This window comes from Dermacentor albipictus, chromosome 1, assembly GCF_038994185.2.
Source record: "Dermacentor albipictus isolate Rhodes 1998 colony chromosome 1, USDA_Dalb.pri_finalv2, whole genome shotgun sequence".
NCBI lineage: Eukaryota > Metazoa > Arthropoda > Arachnida > Ixodida > Ixodidae > Dermacentor > Dermacentor albipictus.
In genome coordinates, this window is record NC_091821.1 from 35,222,579 (window position 1) to 35,246,331 (window position 23,753).

Sequence of the window (23,753 nt, forward strand, 5' to 3'; positions counted from 1 at the left end):
AGAAGAGGGAGAAAGAAATGAAAAAAAAAAGAAAATTCACACAGTAACGTGAAACTACGCGCTACAACGTTCAAAGGCGGTCGCACTAAACCTGAAAGATGATGGTATTAGCCATGTGACAAACCAAGCACCCTATATTGTAAGTTCCCTGCGGCAAGCAGTGCAGTAATATTTGACTGACATGTTCACAGCAGCCTCCTTAACAGATCGGCAACGCTTTCTTACAATGCTCAAAAAGTGTTTAAGGACCACTTTGAGCTGAGCATCCTCTAACGGACAGCTTATGTGAGTGCAGGTGTTTATTAAAGGAATAAATAAAATACCAAAACTCGTGGACGATGCCGAAATTCTTCTTCCCATCTAATTTTCGAGATTTTTGTGAAAATAAGGTGATTCCATGCAACGGCAAATTTCGTAGGTCCAGTTTAGGAGTCTTTAAAAAGAAAGCACGGCATGTACGCTCTCCACATATTCTTTAATGTTACTGTTTCGATGTCCATGGTAAGGTGGTGGCCCAGGCTGCATGTCCCTTGAGACCTGGGGCAACCACCGAGTGTCGATACGCGCAAATAGTTTCGTAGCACAACGAAGAGGCAAAGAGGGAAGGAACGAAAGGTAGGGAGGTTCATTACACTTTGTCCAGTTAGCCACCATACACGTGGGGAAGTCGGGGGGGGGGGGGGGGCAGAGCGATATATATATATAGAGAGAGAGAGAGACGGAATGCACGATAAACGCACCGAGCGTTCGGTGCTCCTTTTTTTCTCTGTTGCGAACATTGGAGCGTTGAACATAGAAATCTGTGCATTAGGAAGGAATATGCACGCGAACTTGCGTCGACGCGAATAGAATAAAAGGACGACAAATAACAGAAATAATACGTTTAAAAGTTTAAAAGGATCATACTCACGACGTTGGCGATCATGAGTTCCAAGAAGAAGGCTAACTGCAGCGAAATTTTTATTTGGCCTAATTGGTTCCAAATGAGAAGTGTATATTATCACAGCAATCTTGACAGAGGTGCAGGACTGCTAATTGTCCTACTTTCCTATGCCTTTCAATCGCATCTAAGCAGGCTACACAGGCGCCTGGTCGCTAGTGGACGTGACGGAAATCCCAGAACACGGCCTCGGCGATACCGCCGCGCAACGGATTTCGTCCGATCACGAAGGTCACTTCCGAGCGCCGCCAAAGCCTCTCAAAAGTTCGGGGTGTGGCGGCGTGTGTGTTTTTCGAGTTTCGGTATGCAAAGGCGTACGTTTTTTGCGAGCTTTTCGTGACGCATGCACTCGTATTTGAAGTTTTCAGGGGAGTTCAAAATTTTTGTTGCTGTTGGCCTTTCAGGAAGGAATGCCGGGCGCACAGCAGTCGTGATGTGTTCGCTACGGGGCAGTCTGAAAATATTCGCATTAGGTGGTGCCGCACAACAGAGAAGGGAATTGTGAAACGACCCAAAACGGCCTAGAGGCAAAGAGACAGACAGAGAGAGAGAGAGAGGCGTAATCTTCCTAAACTTGACCCATATTCGGGAGCAGGATACTCCCAGGAACCAGCTTGCGTGAGCAGTCATTTCCTTCGGGCGGCAACAAGTGTGGGCCTGTGTTGGTGGCTGAGAGTGCCGGTGTAGAGCGCCCGCGTTCGCCAAATGTAGGTAAAGAAGGGCGGAGGAGGAGCAGAGGGACAGCAGCGCATTGCATAACAGGACGTCTGGTATCATTTAGGGCGCGCCTTGCGTGGAGCTCGCGTGGATAGCGGCGCGCACGTACCAACGTGGCGCAACCCTTCCGAACTTAAAAATCGGGCCTGTGCGCACTTTTCCCAGCGACTCTCATGCGCTAACTCGCATATAGATGTCCTGTGCGTAGCCGCATTAACATGTTATTCACCGCGGCTCTCGTAACGCTATGTTGCCTTTCACCGCTTAGCTACGGGGAGCGCGATAAAACGAGTGCTGCCGTGGGAAACCGAGGCGACTGGCAGAAGTGCCTTTTCTATTCAAGGCGCATTTTGGAGTTCTTGTTCGCCATGTGATGAGCAATGAAACTTTTTCTCCTCTGAATTAGTGCGTACGGGTTGGCGTCTTATAACTTCCCGCTACCATTGCGAAAGCGGTGTTATATTGCTACGTGACACTCGAAGAACAAGAGAGCGGATTACGCTGAATTAATATGGCAGTTCCTCTGCGTCTCCTCCGCACTCTCAAATATGTGACAGCGGAGCCCCATCATGCTCTAGCGCAATATGACGGGCGAGTTCAGTGAAGTTTAGATTTGACTTACGTTATAGTATAACTACATATCGGTTATTAGGGAGATTTGCAGATAGGGGGCCCAAAGTTAGAATATGCTGCCGGCAAGGCGTACAAAAGAATACGAAATGCATACAAAATTAGCTTAGTTTTACGGGTACACTAACTCCCCTAGGAAAGATATTTCTATAAATCGCTACTATATGCAAGCCTTAGTGCAGTATAGTTCACATCAATGATGGCACGTTTTTATTTTCGTTTTTTTTCCCGCTTATGAATAGGCGCATGACAAAATGTGCATGGGTGCTTTAGCATGATGCAGTTATTATCGTAATGCGGCCATAAGGGAACGCAACGCACTCCCAGCCTATGTTCACCAATAAAGAGAGAGCAATAGTTTCTCGATTCGCGATTCAGCTCTCGAAAACTATGGGCAGGAAGGGGGGGGGGGCGCTCACACCGCCTGCTCCTAGTCTTTTCCGTTGTTTGCGGACCCACAAGCGTGCAAACATAGCGTGTCTTATCGAGCCAGGGGTCATGTCCTTGGTATCTCCCCAACCCCGAATCGTAGGACTTCGTTCTTTCTATATTATTTTTTTCCTCAATGCCGGACCGGTCGAGTTCCTTCCTTGTTGGAGTGATTAGCTCCCTTCAATTTCGATACAACCATGTGGACACCCGGCCTTGGCGCTTCGACGAAGAGGAAACAAAAACAAGGCTCTGGAATAAACGCTCGGCGGCATAACAAACGCACGCTGCGGGCATCTAAGCCGCCAGAAAGAAGAAAATGCGCCGGCAAATAAGGAGGAAACGGCTGGTCAGGCGGCCGCAAATTTGCGATGCCGTGCTGGTGAAGTATGGGCACCGTTGTTCCATTGCAGCTGGTCATAGAGCCGCAATCTTGATTTCGGCAGCTCTCTATCTTCGCTCTGCGGGCATTGTTTTACGGCTCTCTTGCACCGGCCGCGATGGTGCCCGCTTCTAATCGGGCAGAATGAAAAGAAAGGAGAAGGATGAAGCTTTAAGGCCCCCACTTACCATATATCCTACGCTCACTTTGGCACTGCCTAGCACGGGACACTTAAAGCATTGCCTTAGTAGCGTTTTTCATAGTCTCGAGCGAATTTTCAGTTGTGAAATTGAAAAAAACAAATTGCTACTTCTGTGCAACACTTCTGTGCCCGCCGCGATAGCTTTGCGTATGGCTAAAGCTGCATTTCGACGGGGGCGAAATAAAGAATTCTTGCTCACTTTGATTTAGGGACATGTGAAAGAATACCACGGCTCCAAAATTAATCCGGATTGCGCCACTACGGCCTACCTCATAATGCGATTGTGGTTTTGGCATGTAGAGTCCCATAATCCAATTCAAGTTTAATGCTTCTGCCGCGATGCGATGTGTCATGTGAGGCAAGAGGTTATAAAATATGGCGCACAACAAAGCCTGAAGTAAACCCCTCTCCCTTTGTGTTTTGTACGCTACGCAGACAAACAGCAGTGGTGCACGCAAGGTAACGTTTAACATCAACTCACCACTCTTGTACAAAATGTTGAAGAAATCAAACATTCGCCGTCAGCATCACCGCTAATTATCGTCAATCAAAGCAAACAACACAGAAAGCTTCGCTTACATCGATTCTCGATCTGCATAACTTTTTTCTTTTTATCTTGTTTTTTAAGCATACACTTTTAAGCGTACAGCTTTTGCGTCATCTTTAGAAGTTATTCGAATCTTCTGGTTTGCCTGCACTTTCTTCACATCACAGAATTGTCGTTTTTTTTTCGCATTTTATTTTTCTGCACGTGACCTTCCACTTTCACTCCCTCCCACCCAAAAGTATATGCACACAAGCAGAACCACAATTTCTCCCTCGTTGTTGTTATTGTCATGATATCATCTTGTATAATTTTAGTCAGCTAACGTAGCAATAATTCTCACAAAGACGGTCTTAAAATATGCAGTATGGCCGTATATAGGAAAACAAAAACAAACAAATGCCTGGGATGTGTAGCCAAACCAACGTCATGGACAAAACTGCAACCATTCGCAATTGACTATTGCAGCAAAGTTTCGATGGCTAAACCGTGCTTGAAACTGTGCAGGCTCATTCTCACGGTGCTACCGCGCTCCATTTCTTTTTACTTTACTTCGTTGTTGCACTGTGTAGAGCTACTATGTGTAGCAACCATATTAGGTTTTTTCTCGTCCCCCCCCCCCCTTTTGTGTGTGTTATTTTCACAATCTAACCCTGGATATATTACCGTGACCAGTAGTAGTCCCTGCGACATCTTTGTTCTTTATGTACCTGTACGCGTCCCCTGTAAATTTCGATTTTTGTTTTCGATATGTGCTTAACTATATTCAGACAGCAGTGCTTGAAGCTTCCATTTGACGCTAACACACCTTAAGATCCTCCCATTCAAGCAAGAAGTGCTACTGTTGACTTAACCACATTCTATCCTTATACCCCAGAGCACTCGAATATGTTTCCCGCGCCCAGCGGTAGACAGTTGCGCTTTCCCACTATCTGTTTTATTGCACCAACTGCAGAATCAATGTGCCAGCTTCTCTGTCCCTCTCCCGCATTCCGACCCCATAGCAATGCGGCTTCCGCTGCAAGCAAGCGAACCCGCGTCTTCATGCTGAATAGCGGAATATAAATAATCGCTGAGAATAAACCACGTCATGTGAATGCCTTTGAACTTAATAAAACAAAGGTGCCTCGAACATTCCCGCGAGGAGAAAAGCTTCTCGCTTTGCCGTTCGTTCCAAGCACCCCTACGAGGAAGGAGCTGTTGAATTAATACCACTGTCCCAGTGCTCATCGCACGGAGACGGCGGGGAGGTGACAATTCGTCATGCGAGGGATTCGCGTACGCTGCCTTGGCGTTGTTTCCCAGTCGGGCAGCATTGTCGCGAGTGATATCACCGTGCGCGTTAATGTTTCATGTCCTGCGTCACGTAGCGAGACGGCACTTTATCCTCGTCTTTATTGTTGCTGGTGCTCTCGTCATCACGCTTACGTGGAACTTTCTCTCTGACCCGTTTCTCTTTAAAGCCAGGCTTTGCTACCGCTTTCAATTTGAATACTACCTGGCTGTAAGACATTAAGTTTGTGTTAGAAAATGATGAATGGAGTCCTTTGCTTATCTCCTTTATTATTATTGTTTTTCGGGTTGCTCCCCTAGCCAATGTAGAGTTCAGCGTGTGCTTTGACGCAACAGCGTCTTGACCTGCCACAATTGTATGCGTCAATGTACTCACGCTGAGCTCTGCCATGACCATTCCATATAATTGTCAAGCTTGGAAATTGAAAAAAAATTACCGGGTTTTACATGCGAAAACGACTTTCTGATTATGAGGTTATGATTATGTGCTATTGTGTGAGTGGCGTTCTGTTGCAAACACCACGATAGTGTTATTAGAGGCACATATTTTCATAGTTATAATACTATCAAGCCATGTCTAGGTTATGGTTTCGAGTTAGCAACCACGAGTTCTCCGGACACCTGTAGTAGGCATACTATGTGTACCTGCCCCCGTTTTTTTCTCTTTTGTTTTTAGTTTATACGGATATTTCGAAAATGTCAAGGTGAGCGCTGTTCTGGCGTTTCAGGTAGATTTCGGGAAGAGGGGGCTATTACTTGCTTAGAAAGTGGCGATCTTCATGTAGCTAATTAAAGATGTTTGATTAATAATGATGTTTTTAACTATTCTTTTTAGGCCACATGTTAAAATTGTGAAATGGGATGGTGTAGTAGTGAAATCATGTTTTGCGCTGCTGTTTCCTTGCATGCCGCGTTGGAGGGTAGTTTAGTGCGTTTGTATACGTGGAAGGAGAGCGGTAGAGAGGATAGGCGACGCGAGAAACTCGTTTGGACCTTTCCACCACTGATGGATGGATGCTATGAGCGTCCCCTTTGGAACGGGGTATTTTGTTGCACCACCAAGCTCTTGTTATTATATTGCCCTAAAGTCCTACCTGTGTTAAAAAAGAAATAAAGGAAAGGGAAAAAACCACCATGAATTGCCATGACCAAACTTTCTGAACCTTTATCATGAACTGTGCTTTCGCACGCCTCGATTGTTTGTCGTTTCCTTACTTTTCTTCCACCACTCTTCCAATCGGCCATTACTACTCTCCACTACGGACATTTTTGCTTTCCCCATGCTCTCGCTGAACCCAAGGGCTTCAAGGAGGCCAGATGCTTAAATCGACCGCTGGGCAGATATCTTCGTATTCTAATAAAACATGCTTCATCGTTTCCCTAGCTTTACTGCAGCAAGCACATGCTTCTTCTTCCTTCTTATATCTCGCTTTATAAGTGCGTGTTCTAACGCATCCCGATATCGCTTCGAAAAGTAATGAGCCTCCCTTTGAGTTATCGTAAATTGTTTCTTTCCTGATTTCGTTTTTTCCTCTTAAGTAATTACTCGTGGCAGATTTTTTTTCCATTGCCGCTACCCATGAGATTATCTCAGCCTCTCTTGACTTTCCGCTTGACGTCCACTGTTGCCATGTTGCTCACCATGAAGGTCGCATACTTGGCGGTAAGTTTTCTAGTTCTTTTCCGCCACTGTGAATCAATGTTTTTTTCCTGTACAAATACCTGAAAACTCTCTCAGCAAATTTAATTTATTCCATATTCCTCAGTCGCTCTTCATAATCAATTTTGCTGTGAGCTCTCACTTCAAAGGTTGTCCAGTCCATATCGCCCTGCACAGCTTCATTTGTAGTCTTCCCGTGAGCGCCAAATGCAAGGCGTCCACTGACCTTTCGTTCCCATCGAGCCCTGATTGCACAACTGTGCCCAATGCTCTCCGGAGCTCAATGGGCGTCACCCTCTTGACGGCTCCAATTATCCGGGAACACGCGCAAAAGCATTGCAGAAACTGCATGCTTACCTTTATACTAGCCTGCAGCTGTCCATAGAAGAGCTATATAGAATGGTAGAGGGTAGGTGAAAGTGGAGGCAGAGAATAGGTAGACGTCGGTGCTACCGACGCAGGTGGCTGCGTCGCTTCCACGGACGCAGGCACCTGCGCGTCGGTAGGAATGTGTGGCTGTGTCGGTTCTACTGACGCAGCCACAAATCTCTTGGAACTCGTCGCTCGCAATTCGCGTACAGGGTGGGAGGGCGGGAGGGGGCAAAGGCGACGCGAAACTAAATTCAAGTTCAAGGTACGTTACGGTACGTTTCTGCCGTTTCTGAAACACCATGCAAATTTGTCAAGCGGACAACTGACGCACGGCGGGCAGACTCAAAGCCGCATAAAAGCACCGCAGCTTCTAGGCGACATCGTAGCGCCGTATAGAAAAGAACGGCACCGCCGGGCGGCGCTGTCGCGCCGTTCTGAGTAGGGTGCCTCGATGCGCGGGCGCACGTCGAGGCAACCCTAGGTGTGAGGGCGCCGCATGCGGGGTAAAATTTAACTAGCGGGTGTACACTCTCCCATCTCTCGTTCGCAATCCTCTTGCACTGCGCGTGTTTGGGCACGTTTCGTGCGCGCGGTGTGTGCCTGTATGTGTGTGTGTCTGTTTGGACGTTTTATTCAAAGGACGATGTACACGCTTCTATTTGCCTTATGGAAGATCGGCGCGCTTGACGATTATTCTCATGGCTGCAATGTGGCGAAAGGGCAGCGTCTGCTTAGCCATGTAAGTGACGCTGAGCAGGTAATCGGAAACGACATCGTATGTGCCATTGGAAAAATCGTCGGCACATACGGTGCGTGTTAGCTAAAGTCATTTTTGCAGTTTTCTACAAAAAGGTTGCTACAAATCCGCGTTGCTTCCGTTGCCAACAATGGACTTCCATCGACACTGTGCGGAAATATACAGAATATATCGCCGCATACCACAAATACGACTTGCGCGGTCGACTTTAACTGGTACGGCCCCTACTATATAGAATAGAGGCGGCAGCGTAAACAGCTTGGCAATTTTTTAACAGTAGTAAAGAGACGGAAGATGAAAGCATTAGTAATTATTTCTGCTTCAACAATGCTAGCGCGACCAAGACACGGGCGTGTATCGTCCAGTAACTCTATCGATCGGTGCAGTGGTGAGGCAGGAATGAAATCCGGTCATATTCAACGCATCATGCACATATTCAATTTCTCGGCACGCGTGAACTCCGGCCGCTGCTAGCGCAAGCAACAGAAGAGGTTTCCATTCTTGGGCAGCGCACACAAAAGCCAAACACGAGAAAGAAGACAGGAGAAGCGCTGGTATAAGAACTGAAACGCTTTATTTGAATAAAATAATTATATGTCCAGTAATCATGAAATTGATGTGGAATACACGTAAAAACCGTCATACAAAGACGAGTGACCAATAAACGAGATCGTTTCGTTTGCCAGTTGTTTAGTTACTTTGTTCGGCGCACCGCAGTATAATCCATGATTGCCGCCTGCTTCTATCGTACCATTTTCTTGTGAATCGGCAGAATTTCACTAGGGGCATCAACACTTTCGTGTTTACATTGCTGTTGTTGCAGTTAACAACACAATAATAATTTCCAGACATCCGAAGAGACGCCGTCGCAAACAAGACACCTTTCGCGCGCAGCGCGAGATAACCGCGGGCGCGACCTTGGAGGAGAGCGGCGGAAATGTACACTCGTGGTAGGTGAAATCGTTCCGCCAGGGGAGAAACGAGCGCTGTCGTCTAGGGCAAAATAGGGCAAAATAGAGTGCTTCGATGCGCGCGCCCCCCTCCGCCCCCATCCGGAGCGGCGGAGGGGGGCGCACGCATCGAGGCACCCTAGGGTGAAACTTTGCGTGCGGACGTCTGTAGTCTAGGCATCGCACTTGAATTTAACACTTCTGTGCCCACCATGGTGGCTTTGCGGCTATGGCATTGCTGAAGGTCTTGGGTTCGATGCCGACCGTGGCACCCACATATCGACGGGTGCGAAATACAAGAACGCTCATGTACTTAGGTTTAGGTGGTCGTTAAAGATCCACAGGGGGCCAAAATTAATCCTTCGTCTGCCACTACGGTGTGCCTCATAATCCGATTGTGGTTTTGGCACGTGCAGTCCCATAATGGACACTTTGCAAAAAAAAGCTGCTGCGCATGCGCGAGCATGCCGCTCGCGAGCGCCGCCCCCAATGCGGTAGGAAAGCTAGCAGACGACTCGCAGCCTGGCTGGGCATTCCGGCACGCTCGGGCAAGTTCCCGTGTCCACGTTTCTGAATGCCATGCCAGCGCACTGCGTCGTGTATGGATGTACGAATTGTTACGGCAAGAATAACGTCGTTCTTGTTTTTTTAGTTGTTTACGTCCGAGTAGCGGTACCCACTAAAAAGAGCGTCATGGGTGAACGCCGTAAATCAGTTGAATGCGGACACTTCAGTGTGGTAACCAGACGAGCACTCAGGGATTCGCGGCGAGCATTTAATAAAAGGTATACATCATGAATTTTGGCCTGTACTGAGTCATCTGTATTAGTGTTTGCCCTTCTGCAATTTTAGGCCAGCCTTCAAACTTTCCTAGCCACCCTGACTACGTGCCAACTGTTTTCACATTCACCCGAGCTTCCGGTCAGGCTGCAGTGCCGCGGCACAGCCACTGCATGGATAAATGAATATCATCGTCGCTACACATTCGATAGCACATAGATTGGCTACTCGATGAGACGAGATATATCATATAAATGCAATCTCTTTGGAAAATATGGCGCAAAGTCCGCGATCATGCCAGGCTGCCACTCGAACTGCGAGATAAGTGAGCGATATGAAGCAAAGGCTAGCTGACTGAATGCAGCCTGCTTCGACAGCTGACGACGCGACAAGTTTTGTGTGTTAGCGTCTACCTAAGCCACTCCAGTTCATCCTTGGGCTTCATTTTAGCTTTGTTTTAATACATACGGGTAACAGTTTGCACAGAACTAAATGTGCATTATGGTGCATATAGTTCAGCTTCTACACCACTACAGGATTAGAAAAGCAAGAGTTAATCTACAGATGTCAAATCCAATGGGGCAGATGCAAGCTGCCCGAACAAGTGGTCACTGGCGCTCAGATTGAGCCTAACGTTCCTCACATAACCCTCTTCTTTAGATGTCCAACCATGATGGCCATGAAGCATGATCGCGGTTGTTAAGTGCAGGGAGCTCCACACTTGTTCGCTGGCCATCGAGCATTGCGAAAAGTCGCAAGTCCATCCCGTATCCAAAAAAGAAAACGGAATGCAGTCTTGCTCCATCATCTTGACACGACGTAAGACGATTAAACAAACAACTCAAGCTGAATTTCACGCGATCAAACTCGGATGGCACAGGTAGCAACAAGGTGATGACGGGGAATGTTTTCCACTCAAATACTCTCGCACCCAGTACGCCGAACGCTTCATCATGCCTGCGGCAGGGGGCACTCACGTTTTTGCAACGTGTCAATTCAAGCAATGTTTAACATTTCTGCCCGATGCGATGTGCTGTGTGAGGCAATGACAATACTAACCTTCTCCGAGGTTCTGAGCAATGAAGCACAACAACGCCTCAAGCAAACACGTCTCGCTGTGTATTCTGTGTACTACAAAGAGAAACAGCACTGGTACACCAAAGGTAACATTTACCATCAACTCACCACTCTTATGCTGCACTAAACACTGAAGAAATGATACATTCGCCGTCAACGTAACCGCTAATTATCGTCAATCAAAGCAAACAGCACAGAAAGCTTCGTTTACGTCGATTCCCACAGTGCGTTTCTTTTTGGTTTTTGTATGCTTAGCATAAATACTTAGAATAGACCAACTCTCGGCATGCCCATGCTACGAACACGCGTGACGAAAGACACTGGCGTTCCAAATAAGCGTTTCAAAAGCGTCCATCGAGCAGTTCGTGGCAATTTTAACCGGTACGCCGATGCATATTTTAGCCGACTTTGGGGACGAGTATTTCTAAAGTGGTGTTAGTCTTAGGACTTCTTCTAAGCAAGACATGATTTCACTCCTGTTTGACTTGAATTTCGGAATAGCAATGTGTGCTTTCAAATTAATAATTAAAACACGAATGTGAGAATATTTTTAATGATCCCCGAGGGCATTGTGTTTTGTCGTGTAAGTAATGTCCCACTCTTTCGCTAACCCACCTGAATAGGCAAATGTTAGCTATTTTCCGTGCGATTTTTGAAGAAATCTGTTAAATCTAAAGAGAAAGAAGAAGAGAGAGAGAGATAAAACGTTGGGTGTATGTACCGTTTGCCTATACAGAATAAAAAAAGTTTCCCGCATAAACGACGATGAAAGAAATAACTTTGTTAATCCGAACCCGACGTGCGTCGGAGCAGTTGGCTCCTTCGAACCATTCACATGGCGCTTGTCAATCGCAGAAGCGGACACGATGACGAAGAAGGCACTGTGCACCCAAGTTTGGTGCACAGGTCTTATCACTGGCAGCTGCTGGTTTCTCGAAAGCATTGAAATTATTAATTCCGCCACTGAGAAAGCTTGAAAGACCAGGGTAATAAAGAAAGCAGCAGTCTAGGAGCACCAAGAGACAGCAAGAGAGATAATGTTGGCTAGCTCTATGCAAGCGACGCGTTTGTATGGAGATTAGACTAGGTTTGTGAAACAAAGGACTGAGCACGAAATGAAAATGCGCGAAAGAATAGGTAAATAAATGAATATATATATAATCAAGGAATAGAGCAAAGAACCAGCCGCGAGCCCATAAATTTTGCGTTTCTTTTCTTTCGTGCGCGCCCCGTTCAGTGCGTGTCTCCATTGTTCAAAGCTGCCCATACGAGTCTTGATTCGTATAAGCACTGCCGTCCCTTGTGTACCGACCAGCGCTATGCGACATCCTCATGTGCCTCTCTGTCCTTGCGCCGCAGCCCCACAGATCTCAATCAACGTACAGCACGCGAACGGTGAGAGTGCGCTAGAGTTTCCTTCAGCTGGCGGTGGGACGACGAATCAAAGCGTAACAAATTACTCGGTATTGTTTGTGAGTTTCTGCGCCCATGCTCTTGGTTTGGTATTTGTTTGTTTATCCCACGTTGATGCGTGATGCTTCTTCGTTCGTTTGGACTAGCTGCACATAGGCCGTTCTCCTTTAGTATGACACGCACTTATTGTCTACGGGCTAACTCACGCCGAGCCGGCACTACACAATCGGCACGTATACTATCGTGCATTTCAGACTTGGCTGCATAGAGTTAGACGTATGCCTGACATGGTGGCCGTCAATAGCAGGCTCGTGACAAGCACTATTGAACTGTCTTTTAGTGGCCGCTTAACTGCACCATTATTTCTACGTGTATTGACACGAGCTAGCTAGAATTGCTTCTGGATTTCGTATCTAATTTATTAGTTACCTATTCACTCCGTAATAACGGTGTGAAGGCTCATTTCTTCGATAGCGCAGCAAATAATTATGGTGTCTTGCAATTAAACCAACTTAAAACTCGTGACAAGCGCGACTCCGGCGTGAAGTTGGCTGCAGGTTAAATGAGAGAAATTATCACGTGGTCACGGAGTTGCTGGTCATATGTTATAGGCTCCTGACATTGCCCAGGCGGCGCATCGGAGCAAGAACTATCAGCGCTTCGCGCGGCATGTTGAGACAAAACTAGCACGGAGTAACCTTTTCGTCCGCGTTGTGCTAGCATCAAAATTTCATGAGCGCTCTTGCTCAGAGCAATAGAAATGGCGCGAATTTTGCTTTGTGAAAGTCATTATTCTCTTCCACCTACGACAAATGTTATATGCCGCTGGACACGCAACATTATTCTCTTCCACCTACGACAAATGTTATATGCCGCTGGACACGTCCTCGTGGTAAAAAGAAAATGTTTTTAGTGTGTGTGTGTGTGTGCGTGCATGCGTGCGTGCGTGCGTGTGAGATTGAAAGCAATGGAAACGCACAAAAGGTTTCTTCGGTCGTCGACGTGCCGTATAGAAAGTCATGTTTTGACATAACAATTCAATAGTCTGCGACCACGGCTCGGCTCGGTATTAAAGTGGCTCGCTATTTCGTGGCACTGCTTCAACGCTCTTGCGAGCTATCAGTTTTCGCTTCATGAGCAAGCTCCAAGTGATGAGCCTCCTTTCGAGGTAATGCGCAGGGGTAATGATGAAGTGCACCTATTATATTCACGTCACTGTAATGTCAATGCATTTCGCTTCATCACTTCTACTGCAGCCACACTTTGTAGGAAGCGAAATGGAAATTAAGATTTATGGTTGCGTTAAGGTAGACATAAATCCGAATTTTTGTAATACGGGCCGCCTCACGGTGGCGTTCTGGTGCATTATTATTACGCATTGCATGCTATCGCAAGTCGGCGACAGGCATCAAAGGTAATTGAAAAGTACGAATGGAATGAACTCGTCTTGAGTTGTAAATAAGAGTGAATCGGTCCGATTAGCAAGACACCACCGCTCCATGTGAGCAGCAGCTCCCACACGCATACCTTTATCGCATGCTGTTGTAACAGGAGCCTGCCCTGGTCGCCAGCACGAGAGCAGAGAATTGCTGGAGCCTATGAACGATCGCGGGGGAATTGAGCGAGGCATCAGATCGCCCGGAACAACCATCTAGAGAAGACATATGCATTTTAAATTAATCTCGATTTATTAAGCAATTTTCTTGCCGTAACATGACATTGAGGACATCTTAATCAAACCTCTGCGGACAGCCAAAAGAGAGACGCAAACGTCCGGCGATGCAGTCAGGAATGTCAGCCTATGAGCCCGCGAACAAATTCGCCGGTGATCTGAGGACTGCCAACTAAATGAGGCCCACGACGCGGAACGGTAAGCGTAAGCGACGGCTCACGTCTTTTCAAAAGATTAATTCTGTTATTAACTCGACAATACCATGCTGTTCCCGATCGGCTTCTAGACCGCGAACTACGCTGTTTTACAGGGTACCTATTCTCCATCCGTCCCATAGTTGCGCTTCTGCTGCGACAGGCGGCGCGGCCCTCACCGGCAAGAGAGAGAGAGAGAAAGAAAGAGAGAGGGGAGATATAAGAAAGGCAGGTAGTCCGGTTGGCTACCCTACACCGGGGGAACGGAGAAGGGGTAGGTGGAGAAGGAAGAGATAGAAATACTTGGTAGAATGAAAAGCATGTATGGCATAAATGAATAACTCAAGCATGCTAGGTGACTGTCACTGCCCGATTTCAAATGGGTTGCCAATGAATCATCAATATCATCAACTCCACTGTCAGGAGCGTGCACCAAACCTGTGAGGCGCGGAGCAATGATACAGTGTAGTGGTCGCAGCTCACATCCCGACCGTGTCGGGGAACTATATGGGAGCGCGCTTTAAGATCGGCCCTCGCATTCCTCCGTCCCTCTGCGTGTAATCACCATTCGACAAGTCCTATGCTGCTGCTTCTCTGGGAGCGCAAGGGGTCCTTCTCCCCGTTTCAACCCCATCGAGTGCTCAATGTGCTGGCCCAACCTCCGACTTCCTTGATGTAACTAAACTGCTTCAAGCCTCAAGTCGCGCTCCACTCGAGGCGCGTTTACAACAGTTTTCATTGATATAAGATGTAACGAATTCATTATTGCGCTTTTGTGAAATTGAGCCTTTATATCATAACAGATGGATCCGCAGTTACATATTAAAAAAAGAAATTCGGCGAGAACTTACGTGTTCGAATTCGAAAGCATTATAGTCGCTTTGGTGAAATTTTTTAGATTGATGTTTTCGACGTGCATTAAGGATATTTATGCTGATTCGCTGTGTGTGTTTTGCCCATACGTTGGGCCCAGACGGGAAAGATTCGCACCATATTGCTGCAGAACGACGAATTTTTATATGCTCGTGGCGTGGCGTCGAGAGTGCGTCGCAGTAGACAACACCGATGAAATCCGAAGACCAAGTGACGCGCAAGGCAGAGCGCTAATGTTATGCACTAATGACGTGGCGCCACTTCCCTCCCATTGGCTGTGCCATAACATGCCCTGCGACGCACGCACTAGGCCACACCTTTAGTCAGCCAGAACCGTGCAGCCGCCATGGCGTCGGGAAAGCGTGCGCTAGTCTCTCACCTTGGCATCCCGGGTTCAGTTTCCACCGAGGCCGAAATGTACGGAATTTTCTTTTCAAATCCACTAATATAGTTTGTTTAAGCAACTATCCTAAAAATGTGATGTCAATTCGAGCATTCTTGACATGCTTTTACTATTTGCGCCGTGGACCATTTTTGGTACCGTCGCTCGGTCACATCGCCGATGACGACGCCGGATTTTCGCGTAATTGGACGTATAGTGCTTTCTCATTCCAAAAAGAAAAAAAAAACAGAAAGGTGATACAAAAATGTTGTCAGTACTCCTAGGCAAACCAGGCTTTTGTGGAAACAAGTTCATCCCCTAAAACGTTCCTTTCACCCATGCAGTATGGTTCCAGTAAGGGAGCAAAGTAAGTCAGAGAGGTTAAGCAAGTACACTACCACTTTGCTACCCTCCACTGGGCGAAGAGAATAAAGAAACGACAAGAGAGAGCGAGAACTAGTGGCAGAGACTTGTCGACTTGAAGTACTGTTGCAACGACATCGTGGTTTTCCACCAGCGACGCGCACGGCCGAGGTCCCAGCACCTTCGCTTCTGAAAATGGTCTTGAGTCAAGCCAGTTTAATACCCGTTTCACACAGGCTCCTACGAACTCCTTCAGGATAATGGAGCGCGAGACTTCCTAACCGGACAGGACGGCGCTGAACTCGATAACGAAAACAATGACGCCGGCGGTGTGAAATAGTGTATGTGGTCTCGCAGGAGTCGCACATAGGTGCACCACACGTTCCGACGAATTCCGCATTACGATGAGAGCGTGTAGATGAAAGCGCGTCGGCTGCGTCCCTTCGTCTCTGAACCGCAAGTTCTGCTACATCACCGTGCTGTAACCTGGGGCCACCGCAATCTCTAATCATCAGTTTCTAGGGTACCTTCACTTTTGCGCTACGTGACGTCATGTGCCATGCCTCGGTGAAACGACGGCTAATCTTCCCATCTGCTTAGCCAGTTCACGTCCGTTATATCCTCGAATACGGCCCTAGCAGTGTGTGTACGGCTTCACTGCGTTATGAGCGTGCAGCATCGAACCCTGTATGCTGTGGGCTTTGTTTTGAACTCACTTGCAGTTCTAGTGCACAAATGACAGCGCCGCCGCCAGACTCCATTCATGTCTGTCGCGCTGGCAGCTAATAAGCTCCTAATTGATTAGTGAGACCCCACTCGGGGCGCACGCCGAGCACCTTGCGCCAGAGAGGCCGCACGCGCCGCTCCGAAGTCGCCATCGCGGCCTGTAGTCGACGGTGGGCTCAGCGTGTGCCCCGCTATCGCGTTACCCCCTACAAAGAGAAGCCTGCCCAACCTTTCCAAACCGTTATTTCGCTACCGCAGCAGACCGGCCTGTTGCAGCGGCGCCGCATATCGGTAGCCACTCCGCGCCAACGTAACGAAAAACAACGGGCGCGCGTCGTTCGCGTGTCTGTTTGTTCCTTCCCCTCGTCGCACGCACGCCTGGTGCCCAGCGAGCACGTTTTGTTTTTCTGCTCTTTCGGCGTACGAAGCCGGCCAGCAGCAAGGCCGCATCTCATTGATTCGGGCACCGATGAAGAAGAGCCAAGCGCGGCCACGCGTCATTCGCGTGTCCCTGGCGCGAAGCGAGGTGGTACACCTCTCGGAAAAGGAAAAGCCGGCCGGGAACACGAGGAAAAGTAGTGAAGTGGGCTACAGCGGACGTATCAAGAAAAGCCCGGAGGCGGGCCCCCTGTGTCTGCAGCTCTGCGCCCTTCTTCTCCACTTCCCCACCTCTGTCGTAAGTCACACGCACGCCGTCATGAGCGGTACACGATGAAGTTTTCGCTTCCTCATCCCACTGTAATCTGATAATTTTCCTCTTAGCACGAGAAAGTACACGAAAGGGCGAAGAAAACGGATGGTGTTCGGGCGCAATAATTCGGATAGAGACTCGTTTAAACAAACGCCCCTGAGACAACCGCCTCCGGTGTTTCCTCGTCCGCGGGGACGCTCTCGCCTCCGCAACGTAACAGTGCAACCTTCAATGTCCAGCATTCACGGAAGAAGTCGTTGCCGCGAGATACCTAATTAGCGAGCGCCACCGGCCTGCTTTGCGGAGCGCCGCGATCGTGTGTTTGTCGAGTGCACGCGACGGCGACAGTCACCGCGGCCATCGGCAAACAACGATGTGCTTGTCCTTTGCATTCGCTAGTGGCGAGCCCGCCAGCGCGACGTCCATTATAGGAACGATGCGCACGGAAAGTTGTTTGCAATAAACGGACGGCATATCACGACCGACATCCACCCCCGCCTCTCTGTAAAGAGGATAACGATGATCGTCGACACTTTATGGGGCGCATCTGATAAATCGCTTGTCTCGGAAATGTGTAGGAGGATAAGAGTAGGGGGGAAAAGAGACGAGAACAAGGCGGGATTACGAATTTATGAGACGAAACTATTTTACCCGTGCTTCGTGAAGACGTAAACCTGCTGCGCACGAAACATTTGCGTTGTCACGTCTAATACCCGGCTCCATTTGGTCATTGCCAATCTTCTATGACGTAGCAACGGCAGGATGGCACCAGTAATTGGCCTTCTCTCGTTATTGGGTGGACGTGACTATCGAAATGAAGCATGACCTATCCTTGCAGTTAACGGTGGAGCGGAGGTACTGCTCGCCATCCGCCGGGACAAACGAATGGGAAATGTCACATCGGATGAGGCGAGCGTATGCACGTCAGCGGGCATTCTGCGTCAACAGGTCTTGCCGACGGCCTTTGCCAATGTCACTGGGGAAAGTGGTGCTGCCGGGAACTCAGAAGGCGTGACGCCGTTGACACTGTATTGATGTTCGCGGGCGCGGGCTTAGAGCGGTGATCAATTCACCCTACGCTAGTGTGAATCAGCTGTTCTGTTCTCTCTGAATGCTCGTCTGCCCTCTCAACCTCCTCACCGCCTGACCCTTTCTTCCCTTAATCCTTTCACCATCGGATAAACTCTCTCCAATTTGCCTCGAGCCTCTCCCTCTCCCCAGTCCCCTTCTTGCTTTTAGCGCCCAGGAAGCTCTAGCAATAAATTCGCTTCGCTGGCATTCGAGAACTGCCGATGAGCTGAGGGTGGGGAAGAGGGGGAGGGGAGGCAGGGTTGAGGGGGAGGAGAGGTCATGTGGTGAGCGCTACACGTTTGGCGCGTGCTTGCTTGCGCACTTGTTGTGGTAGTGGTCGGTTCCGTAGATTTTTTTTTTCCTCAATTAGAAGCTCTTCTGCCAAATATGTTAACGCGTATCGAAGGCGAACGTATCGCAGTGTTCCCTTGTCGTCGCCGGGTCCGCACGCTATAGAGAGAGGCGCAGCGTAGGACACGCTGACCACCACTCCATTCTGCTCTTGGACTAACACACACCGACAGCCGCGCACTCGGGTCTGTTACCGAAGCCAGCCAGCCCAGCTCCTTCCAACTGAACTAAGCTACTTCAGCTTGAGTTCCCATCAAATCTCGGATAGACGCAGGCCTTTCTTCAAAGATGTCGGTAAGATTACGGCGCTTTCGGGACCAATTTGTGCGATCGAACTCTTAATGCTGCGATTTCTAGGACTGCATTTCTTAGGGATGTGTACTCTCAGATGTGCCTTTTGAAGCCAACTTTTTTTGAGCGAAGCTCATTTTTTTGCTAGAAACAGCGGAGTTCCCAGTCGTGACCTAGCAACGTGATAGCTGACCGAACCACGTTGCGAGGTCGTTACTGCTCATGCACATCTCCCACATTAACCAAGCGTACTCCACTCCCGTGGTGTTCTTCTTTCGTCTTGATAACTGCTCACATAAGTGGTAATGGAATTGCATAGGATCTATATTAACGTAATCAGTGACAAAGCTTGATTTAGTGCTCGTTATATATTGCATGGGCGGTCAGCGGCTAGAATCGTGAGTGCGGTACGTACATTTGTCTCCGGTAGACTCGACGTTTCAGGTAGCTCCACGAAGACCCATAAAATCTCGATTCATCTGCCAGGTTGACATGCGCATATCCAGAGCCGATTAGCTAGCGCGTGCACATAAACGGCACTTGGCAGGGCACCTCAGATGACAGCGGTGGGAATGTGCTTCGATTTCATGCTGATCACATTGCCCACCGAGGGTGACCGGACGACAGTACCATGCTGCGTAACAGTGGGGCGCTGTTGGGCATCTTCGAGTGGTCTTTTCAGAGCGCTCCCAAAGTACTAATAGGTTAATGTAAGACGAAATTGAAGCTGTATTGCTAAACAGAGAAAGCGAGAGGCAAGGAAGGAAGCGCAGAATACGTTAACTAGACTTCGCTCAGTTTGCTACCCTACGCTTAGGGAGGGGGCGGGGAAATGAAAGAGAGAAATTGAATGAGTTCAGATCAGTCACCCGGACCAGACCAGGTGCAGAGTGGCTACAGGTCGGGCACTCAAATGTGTTGCCTTCAAATACTGCAAAGGAGCGCGTGTGACTTTCTGGGATCTCTTTTTAGCGTTTGAACAGCGCTCGAAAATGACCATTGCGAGATGCTATGCACGAAAGAAGCACAGAGCTACAAAATAAAATAATGCAGGTTTCTCTCAGGAACCTGTGTGCTTTTTTTTTTTTTTTAGCTTCGACCTATTCTCGGATGTACGACAATTCTTTCTTTCACGAAAACTCCTCCACCTCGTGGATTTCCGCAAAACTGATTTTTTCCATTAGATGCTACATATGTGTATGCTAGTGATCGTTTGTTCTCGAGTACAAAATAGTGGACGTCCTTATGCTGGTGACTACACACGAGAACGAACACGAGGGCTAGCACAGCATCGTGATAGAACGCGGCCACGGAGTTGCGCCGTAGACCCGCCACAGTGGTCCAGTGGCTATAGCGTTGCGCTGCTGAGCTTGCGAGGTCGCGGGTTCTATTTAGGCCGCATTTCAGTGCGAGTGAAACGCAAAAACACTGTTGTACTTAGATCTAGGTCCACGTTAAAGATTTTCCCAGTGGTCAAAATAATCGGATGGGGGTTTTGTCACGTAAAAGCCCAAAATTATCCCCCCCCCCCCACCCCCTTTCGTGTAGGTAGGACTTACACCCGTGTCGGTATGCACCAAGCATAGGGGAGTTTTAGAAATGAATGACCCAAAGTTAGAAGACGCTATCGGCTTGGCGTGTGCAAAAAGCACACGAAAAGAACGCAAGAAAGAGCACAAAAGCGCAAGTGTGGTCTGTTTCTTTAGGTATGCCAAGTCGGCTTGTGGATGCTATGTTTTCTTTTTTTTAACTGCGTATTACGTGAAGTACAGAAGCGTCTCTTGCTTCGTCGCTGCGAAAAATAGAAGCATTAATGCGTACTGCAATACTATTGTCGCGTCTACCTTTCATAGACCCCATGTAATTCTGTAGCAACGGTTCAAGGAACTCTATGGGCTCTCACATATGCACTTCCTTGCGTGCGCTATTGCACTGCGACATCGCCGATAAGGTGCAAGTTCTTACGTCAGATCCTCATTTTCGAAAAGTACATCTCCGCAGGCAAGCTACAATGCCTCATTTCAGCTTATCTAGTATTTGTTTTGCCAGTGTGGCACGTTGGCCTTTGCTTCGACTCTCGGCCCTGGCCGCACCTATCATCTCATTCCTGGACGCGATGGTGTGGTGTGTTTTGTAAGATTGCAGAACATCATTATTAGAATTACAATAAGCTGCGTTCGTTACCGACTAAGATTGCGTTACCGCACATTGAATAAAAATGAACTTAAAGGAAAACTGGGAAGTTGGTTTTGTTCTTAACCTTCTAGGTGCACGAAAAGGAGACGCAATAACAGCAGAAGACCATGTTCTTTTAATGCGCCAAGAAACGTACCAAATACGCGTCTCGGCTGGAATCGCAGTCAACTATACAAAAAATCTGAAGGTTCATGGTACACCGAGTTCAGGGCTCTTAAAGGTTATATGGTTTTGTTTAAGAAAAGCCCCTTCGCCTACGGTAACGCCTTCGTCCGACAGCAAACATGCATACTAAAAGCAGCTCTATGAACTCAAGACCGCAATCTTCCGGTTCCTTTCTCTGTATCTTGCGTTTTGATTTTCTCTGGTTTTCCGTCTGTTTGCTGGCATAACCTTACGACTGTATCAGCTCACCCAACAAGCCATTCTTGTGAGCTTATTAATCCTTTCGATTATTAGAACTTTCATTTTAAATTGTAATTTTATATTGGGTTGCGCTGTAGTTTGTCAGACCGTGAGACCCGGAGCGGCTGGCACGAACATTTAATAACGAAAATAATAACGAATTTAAGAACGCGTTCTTAAATGTTTCTTAGACAACGCCCAGTCTGCGCATGAACGCGTTCTTAAATTCGTTATTATTTTCGTTTTTACATGTTCGTGCAAGCCGCCCTCGGAAACTACTTCTGTGAACTCGTGTAACAGCTAGGAGGTTGGTTACTGTCAGGCAGTATGTCGCATCTTGCCTCGCCTTCCCCCCAATTTCCCTCTTCCAGATAGAGAGAGAGAGAAAGAGAGAGAAAAGTTAGTGGCAATTTAGAAATCAACCCAATTCAATCTGGCTAGCAACTTCGTGACAGTTTGTTTTACTAAGCCTGCAGTATGCGTGAAATAAAAATAAATGGCTCGCTTCTGAAGAGAAATACAGCCCATGTACTATTTACCTCAATTCTCCTACAGAAGATTATGTATAACAGAACACAGATTCGTATGGTGGTGAGCACAAATAGTGTTCACTTCAAAGCGCGCCCTCGCATGTTTCCGCGATATATGTGTATGCCTGTTTCCGTCCAGAAGAGACGCCGTCGCCTCGATGAAGCTTATATGCATATAAACGAACAACTTGAGTAATTTTTACGATGCCTTCGTCAGAGAAAATCTCTGACAAAATGTTTCCGGCTCATAGCGGAGAGGTCGCTGAAAACTGAAAGGCAGGAACAGCGACGACATTGGGCACGTGTTGTCGGCCAGAACGAGGAAGGGAATGCTCTCTGACGTACGGAGCGTGCCGATGCCAGTATGTATTAAACTGCCCGCTTCAGCAGGAAGAGAATGTGCGAGATTATACCGATGTTGCTAGCGTGCTAACCGGCATCGTACGTTGCCAACGGAAAGACATGGCAACCGAAAGAGAGAATAAAAAAAAAAAACGTTAGAGGAAATGTTTGCGCAGCGCGTGGAAGTCGTGTTTTCATAAAGCTGGTGGCACGTGACACGGCCGTGATTGCGGTTTCAAGGCAGGAACCGATACCCTTGAATGCGAAAAAAGGAAGGAAAATAGAAGGAAGGAAAAGCCGGACGGCATATTCAAATAAGGCGGATAGGGAGGTATACCACTCCAATGGACCGGCGATTTATTGTACGCTGCTTGTAAAATACGACTCGACGAATTGTGCTCAACTTGGTGGCTCGTGCAATACTCATTTACAACCGAAGCACTCGTGCGCCGAAAATTTTTACTGAACTCCGTAAGCCGGTTCCTATAACCAAAACGCTTTATGCTCTGAATGGTGGCACCGACGCTTGTGTTGGAGGGAATGGAACGTTATGTAGCTGCCACCGTGGTCTGCATAGGGGAGATGCTGACGAGTCAAAGCTACCGACACTACCCTACTTGGGTATAAGATGACCAGAACCCTCCGCAGATGATCAGTGACCATGGCTATATGGCTATGCTGCTGACCACGAAGTTGTCGCGGGTCATTCCCGGCGCCTATCATAGCACGCGCGTGGCCTTGGGACGTCAAACCCTGATGAACATAAAAAATATGAAGGGCCCATGCGACTCGCATGCGTCACTGTCTCGCGGCGCCATTTCCTTACGAGCACTCCATGCTTGGGGTAAGAATTTCGTCTACTGACGCTATGTGTATACGTGTTATCGTCCGTTTCTGACAGGCCAGCAAAGTCAGTTTCCTAGTAATTTGCGACAGAAAGTGGTGCCAATAGTCACGCGCCATTAAGGGGAAAAAGAAAGCGCTGCGAGTCGAAGCGTTTTCGCACTAGACCGGCAACACGTTTCTTCCGCGGGAGATGTGTATAAGTGTATGCGTTATTAGGAGAAGGACGCAAGAATCGACATCGCGCTGCATTCGTCCAATAGCAACGCCTCCCTACGAGAGGCAAAGCAGGAGGTTTATGGCAGCTAGGTCTTCTGCACGTGCAGCATAACCTGTCGTCGCTGTGGTTCAGCGAAGCTTGAACATTTAAAAAGAAATTGGAAAGAAAAAGAGCAATATTTAGCCCAAGTAACAATGCCGGTTGTCACGCTGAAATCAGCATTCGCTGCGTTCAGAGAACGCGCTGCAGAGTGCGTCTGTTTGCCACACCGTATTCGAGCAGTGTCCTGTCATTAAAGTAATAATACTAATGAGAGAGAGAGAGATGAGCGCATGACCCAACTGTTGTGCAAATGCCGAGTCACTACCTCGCGGTTCAGAAACGTGAATTTATAGCTGTGCTCTTTTTCTTAATGTTGTGGCAGCGTGCCGTTATTAAAACAACAACAAAACAAAGC

At 48.0% G+C, this 23,753-nt stretch overlaps 1 protein-coding gene across 8 annotated transcripts in view; it reads left to right on the forward strand.

The window, feature by feature from the left end:
- The window catches only part of LOC135901050 (acyl-CoA Delta-9 desaturase-like), a 204,038-nt gene that overhangs the window by 141,637 nt on the left and 38,648 nt on the right, over nt 1-23,753 (forward strand). Inside the window, exon 1 of one of the 8 annotated variants that reach the window (XM_065430690.1) lies at nt 16,811-17,032. The exons of 6 other annotated variants lie outside the window; for them this stretch is intronic. In XM_065430690.1, coding sequence (XP_065286762.1) covers nt 16,826-17,032 — 207 coding nt within the window. In that variant the 5' untranslated portion in view covers nt 16,811-16,825. Of the gene's footprint in view, nt 1-16,810; nt 17,033-18,614; nt 18,764-23,753 lie in introns of those variants that run through there. One more of the 8 variants, XM_065430697.1, reaches the window with a different exon arrangement.